The 13,102-nt window shown below is 38.2% G+C and overlaps 1 protein-coding gene across 5 annotated transcripts in view; it reads left to right on the forward strand.

The window, feature by feature from the left end:
• STAG1 (STAG1 cohesin complex component) overlaps positions 1-13,102 on the forward strand; it is a 362,716-nt gene that overhangs the window by 272,063 nt on the left and 77,551 nt on the right. For all 5 annotated transcript variants that reach the window (XM_062214276.1, XM_062214273.1, XM_062214286.1 and 2 more), the window contains one exon: positions 1,747-1,864. In XM_062214276.1, the coding sequence (XP_062070260.1) occupies positions 1,747-1,864 (118 nt within the window). The remainder of the gene's footprint in view (positions 1-1,746; positions 1,865-13,102) is intronic.

A 13,102-nucleotide genomic window follows, 5' to 3' on the forward strand; every position in this document is an offset into this window, starting at 1 on the left:
CTCCGCCTGCATCGCTGGCACACCGGGTTCTAGTCCGGGTCGTAGCATCAGATTCTGTCCCGGTTGCCCCTCTTCCAGTCCAGCTCTCTGCTGTGGCCCGGGAAGGCGGTGGAGGATGGCCCAAGTGCTTGGGCCCTGCACTCTCATAGGAGACCATGAGGAAGCACCTGGCTCCTGGCTTCGGATCGGTGCAGTGCGTCAGCCAAAGTGCGCCCGGCTGCAGCAGCCATTTCAGGGGTGAACCAACGGAAGGAAGACCTTTTTCTCTGTCTCTCTCTCTCTCTGTCTAACTCTGTCAAAAAAAAAAAAAAAAGTACTGTGTGTGACATTTTTGGGAGCCGGGATTTAAGATTTAAAATATTGTAGAAATGAAGTACATAATTAAGGTTAAAAATAGCAGAACATTAAAAAGATCATCAAAATTTACATTGAGTAATATTGAGTATGATAGAATTAGTAATAAAAAGCAAAACCAACTCAAGTGCTAAATGTGCCAAAATAGTAGGTAACTAGTAGATCTGAAAAGATGACTTACATACTTTTGGGCTACTACGTATGATGAGAAAAGTGTCTTCATTCAGAGGTACAAGTGTGCATATAACAAATAACAGGTAAATTTGTTTTTACCCTTTCTATATGTTTTCTCTTCATTTTTTGAAACTTAGTTTTAACAACTCAAGATTGGGGTATAGGCTATAGTTTGAAAACTCCAGGATGGTTTCAGCTAGAGGTCATGTGCCTCAAAGGTGTAAAATTTTTAAAAATTGTTTGTTTATTTGTTTGTTTGTTTGTTTGTTTAAAAGGCAGAGTCAGAGAGAAAGAGAGGTCTTCCAGCTACTGGTTCATTCCCCAGATGGCCACAATGACCAAGTACTGGCCAGGCTGAAGCCCAGAGCTTCATCACGGTCTCCCACGTGGATAGCAGGCATTCAAGGACTTGGTCATTTGCTGCTACTTTCCCAGGGGTATTATATTAGCAGGGTGCTGGACTGGAAGTGGAGCAGCAGAACTTGAACTGGAGCTCATGGGGGATGCTACCATTTCAGGCGGCTGCTTAAACTGCTGCTTAACAACACTCACTTCCAAAATCTTTGATATAAGGGTGGAAACATTAATTGAGAATGGCAAGAATTGGAACAATGTCAACACCTTCTGCCAGCTTGTGTGCCAGCTGCTCCATTTCTGATCTAGCTCCTTGCTAATGGCCTGGGAAAAGCAGCAGCAGATGACCCATCTGGGAGAATGAAATGAAGCTCCTGGCTTTAACGTGGCCCAGCCCTGGGTGTTGTAGCCATCTGGGGAGCAAACCAGTGGATTGAAGATCTGTCTCTCTGTTTCTCCCTCTCGCTTTCTGTAACCCTTTCAAATAAATAAATAATTTTTTTTAAAGTGACTCATTTTCTTAAAAACAACAGTTAAAAACAGACAACCAGGCGTAGTAGTGAATAATGAACTACATACAGCTTATAATTTCAGAAATTCTGCCTTCTAGCTGCACTTTTTTTTGCTCACCAAATATGTCATTAGACATCTTACCACTGTAAATGTTTAATATAATTGTATGTATTGTATCTACATTATTGACAGTGGATTATGAACTGTGCATTATGTTGTTCTCTAAATGGTTCTTGGAGTCATTGAGATGAAGTCATTTTCAATTATGAAGGAAATCATTTGTTAACTGAAAATATTGCCAGTTTTTTTTTATTAAATATCCTTTAGTCACACTTGATTTGTTAATTTTAGTTACATGAGCATGCAGCCTACTTGGTGGACAGTTTGTGGGAGAGCTCTCAAGAACTGTTAAAAGACTGGGAATGTATGACAGAGTTACTATTAGAAGAACCTGTTCAAGGAGAGGAAGGTATAGTATTCTCATGTTTAACATTTTGAGTTTCTGTTGATAATCATACCATAATGTATATATCACTTAAAAATGAATACCTGCAAGCATGCTGTCTTTTTGCCAAAAGAATAATTCCTTTCCTGTAACAGCAAAGATATTCCAATAGCTTATAACAGCTTTCTATATTAACACTACTGCCATGTGCCTTGAGTGTTTTAGAATCCATGTAAGCATGGTATAAGATTCAAGAAAGCCTTCTTTATGTTGATTTCAGTCACAAAATACCTTTTGTTAAAATACTAAATTGATAATTTTAATTAGTAATTTAAAAATATTAAGGTGTTTTACATTAAATATATGATTAATATAAAAGAAGTGGTACATCTAGAATCTTTCTGCTATATGTATATATGAACCTGAAACATATTTTGATGCATAAGAATTGAATTAGACCTTAAACATACTCTTTTTTTTTTTTTTTTTTTTTTTTTTTTTTCCTGGCACTTTTTTTTTTAACTTTTATTTAATGAATATAAATTTCCAGTATACAGCTTATGGATTACAATGGCTTCCCCTTCCCATAATTTCCCTCCCACCCGCAACCCTCCCCTCTCCCGCTCCCTCTCCCCTTCCATTCACATTAAGATTCATTTTCAATTCTCTTTATATACAGAAGATCGATTTAGTATAAAGATTTCAACAGTTTGCACCCACATAGAAACACAAAGTGAAACATACTGTTTGAGTACTAGTTATAGCATTAAATCAAAATGTACAGTACATTAAGGACAGAGATCCCACATGAGGAGCAAGCGCTCAGTGGCTCCTGTTGTTGACCCAACAAATTGACACTCTAGTTTATGGCACCAGTAACCACCCTAGGCTGTCGTCATGAGTTGCCAAGGCTATGGAAGCCTTCCAAGTTCGCTGACTCTGATCATATTTAGACAAGGTCATAAAAGACAGGGTGAGGATAGTAACCAATGATCCTAAGAGTGGCATTTACCAGGTCTGAACAATTATACAGCATTAAGTGGGGAAGAGGACCATCAGTACACACAGGTTGGGAGTAGAGCCATTGGTGGTAGAGTAGAGGTTATGATTACAAAGGAATGAGGCCCAAGTGCACTAGACAGGGTCTAGAACAAAGGACAGAGTCATTATTAGAGGAGCTAAGAAAGGTGCTGTCTAAGCTACAATTAAGTTTTCTGACTGAGAGGCAAATAGAACCTGATAGAAGGGGCTTGATAATATTCTGGTGGGCTTTAGGCCTTGTAAGTTAAGAGGCCCAGACCTATCTATCTCTTCACATGGGGTATATCCTAAGGGAGGTGTGAACCTCCTAGGGGAAGGCACTCTGTTGACTTTCATTACTTGGCTGGCCTGGGAGGAGAGCTGGCCAGGTAAAGGCAGGTGGCATCTCTAACAAGAAATGTACAGTTCTGCCTGCAATGTTGCTGACCCTACTTGGCCATCCCCTCAGCTGCAGTGGTCACTTTGGAAGTTGGGCTGAGTGAAGGGCTTTTCAGCTTAGAGCCAATAAGATCTGTGGCTCTGACCTGGGCATCCTTCGACTCCAGGGCAGGTCCATTTCCAGTGATCCAACTCTTGGCAGAGCTGCCAGGGCTCTTCACAAGCTGACTTCTGCTGAAGCCCAGGCTTACCACATTGAAAGCCACTGCAGTGGACTGGCCTGTTGGGTCTCCTTGAGGGCAGATCACCGTACAGATCAGCCATTAATAGGCCTGCCACCCATTGCTTCTGATGCCTAGCTTTCTTTTCCTCCTGGTTTGTGTTAAAGCAGACCAGAGGATGCAAGTCAAGGGAGTGCCCGTATCCCATCTCTAATCTTCGGTGGCCTGAACTACAAGTCTATAGTCACAGGCATGTTCTGTAGTAGTTTTTCTAAGGTAGACAATGCCCATGAGGAAAATTATATTCTCACTTAAAAACTTTCTTTCCCTTTGGTCTGAAAGGGAGGTTTTTTTTTTTTTTTTTTTTTTTTTTTACTTACTGTATACTTTGCTGATGGCGATGTGAATCTAGCTATGAGATTATTATTTAAGTTCTTATTTTGGCTATGCTATTACAGAAAAATGTTAGCCATCTCTTATAAGGTCTAAAGATTAAATTGTGCGTCCTACAGATTCCTTCATAATAGAATTAGTTCCCTACCTTGAAGAGAATAGAGAAATGAAAGAACAAGTTGGGCTTAGAATAGAGAAATGAGGGAGCAAGTCCTAGATCACTTGCTGACAATAGCAATATTACATGAATACTTAGCAAACCGTTTCAACCCTTAGATAAGAACTTAATAAAACATTTACCAGAAGGTCCAATGCCTTCTATAAATTTTAAGAATCATGTATTTGAAAACACCTCTTAAATATCTAAGATGGTGTAGTTTGTTTAACCAGTAAACTTAAGCACAACCATATAAAATGTTTTTAGTTTCTTTCTACCAACAAGTTTGAAACATATGATACACAGATTCAGGTCACACAAATTAAAATGTATCTTTGATTGATTTTAGCAGCTTAAATTTATGGACAATCTTATCTAAAAGCCATTTAAAATAAAACTCAATAAAATTTCCCCATGTGGACATACAATATGTACGCACATATAACATAGCATAATAGACCAATATCAAAATCCAAAATATCTGGTTGAACTAAGATTCCTTAAAATCATGACATAACATAGACCAAATTTGATCATTGTTACAAGGTGATTATTCAAGTCTTTGAAAATAAGCACATAGTTAAATAACCCATAGCTCTTAATAAAAATTCAGCTGTTTTTGAACAATTAGAATTTAACAGACATCAAGAGAACATAATATATTACTTTAACACATTGATTTAACAGTGCATCAGAGTTTAATTCTATGTCAAAGAGAAATTGAGCTTCCTGTGATCTTTTGCTGTGAGGTTTCCTTCCTTTACCTTCTTTCATATTGGTGACCATGTTTCTGTGTTTCTGTGTGTAACACATCTTTAAGCATCTTTTGCAGGGCAGGATGAGTGGCAACAAATTCTTTCAGTTTCTGCTTGCTATGAAAAGTCTTAATTTCACCTTCATTCACAAATGAGAGCTTTGCAGGATATAATATTCTGGGCTGGCAGTTTTTCTCTCTTAGTACCTGGGCTATGTCTCGCCATTCCCTTCTAGCTTGTAGGGTTTCTGATGAGAAGTCTGCTGTGAGTCTAATTGGAGATCCTCTGAGAGTAATCTGACGATTCTCTCTTGCACCTTTTAGAATCTTTTCTTTATGTTTCACTGTGGTGAGTTTGATTACAATGTGTCGTGGTGAGGATCTCTTTTGGTCATGTTTATTAGGGGTTCTATAAGCTTCCTGTACTAAGATGTCTCTGTCCTCCAAACCTGGGAAATTTTCTGCTAGTATCTCACTGAAAATGCCTTCTAATCCTTTCTCCCTCTCCATGCCTTCAGGAACTCCTAGAACCCGAATGTTAGATTTTTTAATAGTATCCTGTAGATTCCCGACCATATTTTTTAGATTTCTAATTTCTTCTTCTTTTCTTTGGTTTGCCTGTTTCCTTTCCTGTTCTCTGTCTTCTAAGTCTGATATTCTCTCTTCTGCTTCGCCCATTCTGTTTTTAAGGCTCTCTAATGTGTTTGTCATTTGATCTATTGAATTCTTCATTTCATTATGATTTCTCGTCACAATCACCATTTCTTGTTCCACTAGTTGTTTCATTTCATTTTGATTCCTCCTTAATATTTCACTTTCACGAGAGAGATTTTCTATCTTGTCCTTTAAGGATTTCTGTAGTTCAAGAATTTGTTTCTGAGAACTTCTTAATGTTCTTATCAATTGTTTGAGATCCGCTTCTTGCATTTCTTCCATCTCATCATCTTCATAATCTTGAATTGGGGTGTCTTTTTCATTTGGGGGCGTCATAGTGTCTTCCTTGTTCTTGTTAGCTTGGTTTTTGCATTTGTTGTTTGGCATGTTGGAGATATTTGGTTTCTTCACTGTGGTGTTTTTTTTTTTCTTGTTACACTATGACTCTAGATTAAGTGGACTGTCTGCTTTTGGTGGAGCCTTAGAGGCTTGAGATGGGTGTGGACTGAGAGCTGTGTTTGGTTCCTCAGGGTTGAGGGTGTGTCAAATGACACTCCCAGGTTAGGTGTGGTAAATGTCTCTTTCTTTTGTTGATTCAAAAGGGAAGTAATTCTGCACAGCTCGCGTTCCAGCGCTGGTGCGTTGAGTCTGCCGCTGGTGTCCCGAACTTGGGCTCCCACGCTCTCCACGCAGGTCCACTGTGAATCACTAGTTCCAGAAGAGTTTCCTCTGCTGTTTCTTCCCCTACTCTTCCTTGACCCTGCAGTATCTCCACTTTTATTAACCTGTGTCTTGCTGAAGAATATCAATGTGCTCCCTTCCTATTCCGCCATCTTGGATCCTCCCCCAACATACTCTTTTTTGTAATACTTGCTGTAAGGTTAGGAAATCAGTAAAAGGGTTATATACCTAGTTATTTGAAGAATATGAGAAAATAGTAGCTAAGAATTTCTGAAAAATGCATCATTTCACACATTTCAGAGTAGTATGCACAGCAAAAAGTTCTTCAGAATGTTTTTTCCTACACAGCATATACTAAGTTTTCAAACTAGCCCATAATAGTGCTTTAAAAACTGTTATTTAATTTAAACAGTAATAATCCCAGGAGGTGAATGATACTTTGATGTAAGTAAGGCCAGAATGCATTGAAAACCTGGACTTCAGAATATAAAGAAACAGTTTTTTAGGGGACATCATTGTGGTGCAGTAGATTAAGCTACCACTTATAATACTGTCTTCTCATGTTGGAGTCCCTTTCCAGTCCCAACTGCTCTATTTCCGATCCAGCTTCTTGCTAATTTGCCTGAAAGCAGCAGAGATGGCCCACGTTCTTGTTCCCCTGTGCCCATGTGGGAAACCTAGATAGAATTCTTGGCTTGTGGCTTTGGCCTGGCAACCCATTGCAACCATTTGGGGAGTGAATCAGCTGATAGAAGATCTCTCTTTCTCTCCCTCTCTGTCACTCTACCTTTTCAAGTTAATTAATTAATTAAAAGAAGATAGTCCTCCCTGTTACTAAGTTGAAAGGGCCTTCTACTTACTAGGTTAAACCCCTGGCTCTACTCTGGCTTCCTTTCACTTTTGTGATCACAGACACATAAACTACTATTCTTAATTTTTTTCCTTTCTGTTTACTCATGCTGAGTTCACTGACTTCATACATTCTAAATCTAACTAATCTTTTTATCTTAAAATTATAGTTTCTAGTAAGTATCAATTCTCCTTCTAATCACTACTGCCTAATCAATATATGAGCAGAGGGCCACAGCATAGAATGTAGTGTTACATTCCATCAATTTTCCTTCCCTTGCTCATGGGTATAAAATTAGTAAAATACTAGAGTAGGTAAGAAATTTGATTTCAGATTCTAAGTCTTATTTTTATATCTCTTCAAGTTCTAAAAGGTTATTTCCGTGGAGAAGGGTGACAGGAAGCTCCAAGGGTGGTATGCTCTCTTACTAACTTTTTACTACCATGTAAATAAGATGTAAATCAATAAATGATAATTACTGTTTCAGTCAACAGGGTAATCTCAGTACATTTACTATATTCTATGTACGTAGTAGTAGGCTCAATAAGGTGTTTCTGGTTTAAATTCACTTGAAATTGAGTTTCTCTGACTTCTATTCAAGATGTTGATTTGGTTTGGCTTGGAGTTGGTTGGTGTAGTTTAGCTAGAAAAGTGATTTATAAGATGAGAAAAGTCTTAAGTCAGTTTTATGGTATTGAATCTGGGTAGGAAAGAGCTGAGAAATTAGACATGACAAGTACAGACCATATTCACATAATCACTCAATTTTTAACATGTTTCTTCATTTATATGCTGTGTTATTTATAAACTTTGGTATAGAAAGGCATCCAAATTGATTTCAAAATGCTGCCACTAACCTATTTTCAAGACTAACTAGAAATTAAGTTATATTTTATATAGGTGAAGTATGATAAAATTCCGTTGGAGAAAAGTCTAAGTTAAGCACTTGGAAATGTAGGACTTAAATCTGGGAAAACATACATTGTGTAAGACTACCAACATCACCTTAAATCACAGTAGACAGTAGCCTTAAGATTATCATACAGTGGCTTTTTTTTTTTTTTAATTTATTTGAAAGGCAGAGTTAGAGAGTGAGAGACAGAGGCAAAGAGAAGTCGTCCATCCACTGCTTCACTCCCCAAATGTCCATAAAGGCCAGAGCTTGACCGATCCAAAGCCAGGAGCTTCTTCTGGGTCTCTCATGTGGGTGCAGGGGCCCAAGCATTTGGGCCGTCCTCCCCTGCTTTCCGAGGCCCTAAGCAAGGAGCTGGATTGGAAGTGGAGCAGCTGGGACTCTATTCGGCCCCAGATGGGATGCCATCACTGCAGGTGCTGGCTTAACCTGCTACACAACAGCATCGACCCCCTTACAGTGTTTTTAAGGGAATTTTTTTTTTCTGTTTGGGAGTCACAAAGCTGGATAAATTTTAGTGTTATGTGAAAGTCTGGTTTTTTGTTAACAGCTCAGCCATCAGATAAGAAGGCAGCTATCACCAAGTTGTAAGTGCTCTGGGTCTCTCAGTTTCTTCAACTATAAATCAGCAACTGTCACTAGAAAATTTTCGTTGGTCATTTCTGGTGCTAAAATTCTATGATCCAGTTGATGGGTGAAGTAAATGTGAATAAATTCTTCAAAGTAGAAATAACTGCTTCATTCATCATTTAAAAAATATTCAGTGGGGCATGTCATGGTGTATCAGGTTAAGCTACTGCCTGTGGCTCCAGCATCCCGTATGGGTACTGGTTTGAATTCTGGCTGCTCCACTTCTGATCCAACTCTCTAATGCACCTAGAAAAGCAGCAGAAGATGACTCAAGTTCTTGGGACCCTGTGGGAGTCCTGGTAGAAGCTCCTAGCTCCTAGCTCCTAGCTTTTGTCTGGCCCAGCCCAAGCCATTGCAGTGATTTGGGGAGTGAACCAGAAGATGGACGATCTTTCTCCCTTTCTTCCCCTCTCTGTCTTTCAAATAAATAAGTAAATCGTTAAAAAATTATAATAACAATTCAGTGTACTGGACCAGTGTTGTGGCACAACAGATTAAGCCATTGCTTGGACACAGGCATCGAGTCCCAGCTATTCTGTTTCCTGCCAATGTGCCTGGGAAGGCAGTGGAAGACGGCCCATGCCACCCATGTTCAAGACCCAGATGGAATGCCTGGGTCTCTCAGTTACTTTGCCTTTCAAATAAGTACATAAATAAATGTTTTAAAAAATATATCTTGGGCCGGTGCCGTGGCTTAACAGGCTAATCCTACGCCTTGCGGCGCCGGCACACTGGGTTCTAGTCCCGGTTGGGGTGCCGGATTCTATCCCGGTTGCCCCTCTTCCAGGCCAGCTCTCTGCTATGGCCCGGGAAGGCAGTGGAGGATGGCCCAAGTCCTTGGGCCCTGCACCTGCATGGGAGACCAGGAGAAGCACCTGGCTCCTGGCTTCAGATCAGCGTGATGCGCCGGCCGCGGCGGCCATTGGAGGGTGAACCAACGGCAAAAAGGAAGACCTCTCTCTCTCTCACTATCCACTCTGCCTGTCAAAAAAAAAATATATATATCTTGATTATAAATGCCAAATATTAACTTAAATACTATAGGAACAGTATTAAACCAGGTCAGCTCACTTCCATGTGGAACATACATTCTCGCAGAGAAGGCAAACACAAATAAACAGTCAAAATGTTCAAAATGATAACAACAAAGAGAGATCCATATTTCAGTTGACTCCTGACAGAAGACCTGAAGAGGCCCTTTAGGAATAGGAAACTAATGGGTAGTGATGAGCCATGGGAAGTGTCAAATTAATACTGAGGAAATAGAGATAATATTGAAAGAAAAAAAAAAGTCCCAAGAGTAAGAAGATTTGTAGTTACAATGTGAACCAAATACCTGTTTGTTGTTACGGTTGTAGCTATCTTTTGTCTACTACTTAAGGCTTGCTTTGCTTTCAGTTTTATTATTTTTGCTATCATATCCCAAAAGATTTATTTCAGTTGAATTCCAACTGCTTTTGAGTCTACCGTATCTCCTCATTGAGGAAAAATTTCTAAATGGATGTTTTCAAGTGAGAGAATAAATTAACAAAATTGTTGACTTGGGACACTGCAGAAGTTTCGGTGGATTTTCCTGTGTACGGGAGACTTGTGTGTCTCCTCACTTTCTAGAAGACTGGATTTTCTTCCTAAATAAATGAAAATTCACTTAATTCAGTGGTAAAATTGTTGTTCATTTATTCCCGGCCAAATGTAAAACATTACGGAATTTTGGAATCTTAAAAATAGAAATATAGTTGTTCCTGAGTGTAAAGCTTTGTGACATTGTTAGGCATTAGATCATGGGAGTATAGATGGAAAAGCTTTGAGTTTTTCCGAGATAAGCTGTAGTTCATGTGTTTCCCTAAGACAGTTAAAATAAAAATGACTGAATTAAGATGTACATAACACATTATTGTGCAGAATAATTTTGGCAAAGAATAAAGTACAGGTTATTGTCTTTGTTTACCTTTTCATTGCTTTTCTCTAATACATTTTAAAATAGTTAATGTAAACTTTTAAACTCTCATAGGTTAGTTATGGTTTTTTTTAGACTTAAATGTTTCTCTAACGTTTAAATCTATTGGTCTTCAACATATGTAAGTATGTGGAAGTAGGGAGAAAGATAGAACTGTAAATTATTAAAATTATCCTCAGTATCCGTATCTTGAAAATGTATAGGAATGAATTCAACAGGAAAGCACAAAGTCTTTCTGAAGGAGACCTGTTTTGTTAACTAGCATAAAAGAGATCTAAAAAATGAAGAGTTGTGTTATGTTCTTAATAGAAAAGCATACAAAAATACCAGTCTTGTAAGTGTAATATATAATTTTCACAGGATACCAGTCATAATTGCAGTGACTTGTGAGAGTTCTCAGGGATTAAATGGGAACAGAAGCTAAGCAAAAGGATTTTAAAGTTTATGAGAATATTAAGCTCCTGTTAAAACGGTAGTGTTAAAGCTTAAGAGCACTGACTCTGGAATCAGACTACCCGGTTCATATGGAGTGTACTACTGTATGAATGCTTTGAAAAGTTGTTTAAGATTTCCCCATCTGTAAATTAAGGATATTAATTCCCATCTTGGAATTGTTTTCTGGATAAAAGCAAGTTAGTATATATAAACTACTTACAATAGTGTCTTATACATAGAAAATAATAAATTATTTGCTATTAGTATTGTAGAAATTAAAAAACAGGAAAAGCACTAGGTGAGGGAATCTTAAATATTCAAATTAGTTATATATTAGGTTGTAGCAGATTATAAATATCCAATAAAAACAGATGATGTCACAGAAATATAGAAATAGGGGCAGGTGTTTGGCCTAGTACTTAAGATGCTGGTTAGAATGCCCACAAATTACATTGGAGTACTTGAATTTGACTCCTACTCCAGATACTTTTTGCATCTTCCTGCTAATGTAAACATTAGAAGGTAGCTGACAGTTGCTGAAGTGATTCCTGCCACCCGCAAGTGAGACCTGGGTTGAGTTCTTAGACTTGGTTCCCCAGCCATTGTGGGCATTTGCGGAGTAAACCAAATAATGTGAGTTTTCTCTACCCGTCTGTTTTTCCCCCTCTTCTCTCCTTTTTCCTCCTTCTCTCCCTCCCTCTGACTCTCCCCTTCTCCTCCACCTCACTTTCTCCTTCTTACCTCTCCCTCCCCCTGCCTCTCAAATAAATAAAAATTTAAAACTACACATACATGTATGTGTATTAGTAGAACTTAATAAATAATTCAGAAATAGGCCCAAGTATGAAATCATATATGAAAGGCTTAAAACATATTTTTAAATGATTTGAACTCAACAGAGAAGTCTGGTTTATTTAATAGTGGTGGAGGTGTAATTGTCTCTATATCTGGTAGGAATAATTAGGCCTATACTTCATCTTAATTGGCATAAATAAATGCCAAACAGGTTAAAGATACAAAAGTGAGTGAGAGGAACAAAGAGCAAAAGGAGGAAAGAAGAGTTAAAGAACAAGTGAAATCAATAGAGACAGAAAGAAAAAGGAAGAAGTTAGGAATGTATTTCTTTTAATTTCTAGGACATAGGCAATTTTTTAAAAAGCTTTAAAACAAAAGGAGACAGATGTGACTTGGTTAAAAAAAAAAAAAACAATTTTTGTCTGATAAAACACACTGTGAAGAGTCTTAACAAAAGATAAGCTGGGAGATGCCAGCACCGCGGCTCACTAGGCTAATCCTCTGCCTGCTGTGCCGACACCCCAAGTTCTAATCCCGGTTGGGGCACTGGATTCTGTCCCAGTTACTCCTCTTCCAGTCCAGCTCTCTGCTGCGGCCCGGGAGTGCAGTGGAGGATGGCCCAAGTGCTTGGGCCTTGCACCCACATGGGAGACCAGGAAGAAACACCTGGCTGCTGGCTTTGGATTGGCGCAGCGCGCCGGCCGCAGCGGCCATTTGAGGGGTGAACCAATGGAAGGAAGACCTTTCTCTCTCACTCTCTCTCTCTCTTTCACTAACTCTGCCTGTCAAAAAAAAAAAAAAGGATAAGCTGGGAGAAAATACTTGCATCATTCAAAAGACAAGGTTTCTACCCCTAATATAAAAGTGTTCTCCCTAGATGGGTAAGAAAGATTAGCAACAGTAGAAAAGTAGGCAAAGAATAAATAGGAAAATATTGTGCAAAAAAAAAAATAAATAAAATGTATGTCACTTTACTAATTAATAGAAGGATCAATATAACAATGAAATACCATTAGATGGGTTTATAATGTAAAGGGCCAGTAAGGATATAAAAAACCAAACATTCTCACCATGGCAGTTTGAATGAAAAATTGCAGGAAAAAATCTTATGATTTGTGTCAAAATTTTGCCCATTGAGCCATTACTCTCATGAATTTATTCTACAGAAATAAATCAGTTTCATTACATATGTATTAATATTTATATTACTCATGGTATCAAAAATCTGGAAATAATTTGAGACCATAAATAGAAGAAGATTGACTAAACTGTGATACATAAATTGAGTAATATTTTATAATATTTAAGGTGTTTGTGTTTATATTGTCTTGAAAGATAATAGAAGTCTTAATTTGACAAAAACATTTGACATGATCTTTTCCATCAAGCAAAAAAGAAAAGCC

This window comes from Lepus europaeus, chromosome 2 (genome assembly GCF_033115175.1).
Source record: "Lepus europaeus isolate LE1 chromosome 2, mLepTim1.pri, whole genome shotgun sequence".
Taxonomy (NCBI): domain Eukaryota; kingdom Metazoa; phylum Chordata; class Mammalia; order Lagomorpha; family Leporidae; genus Lepus; species Lepus europaeus.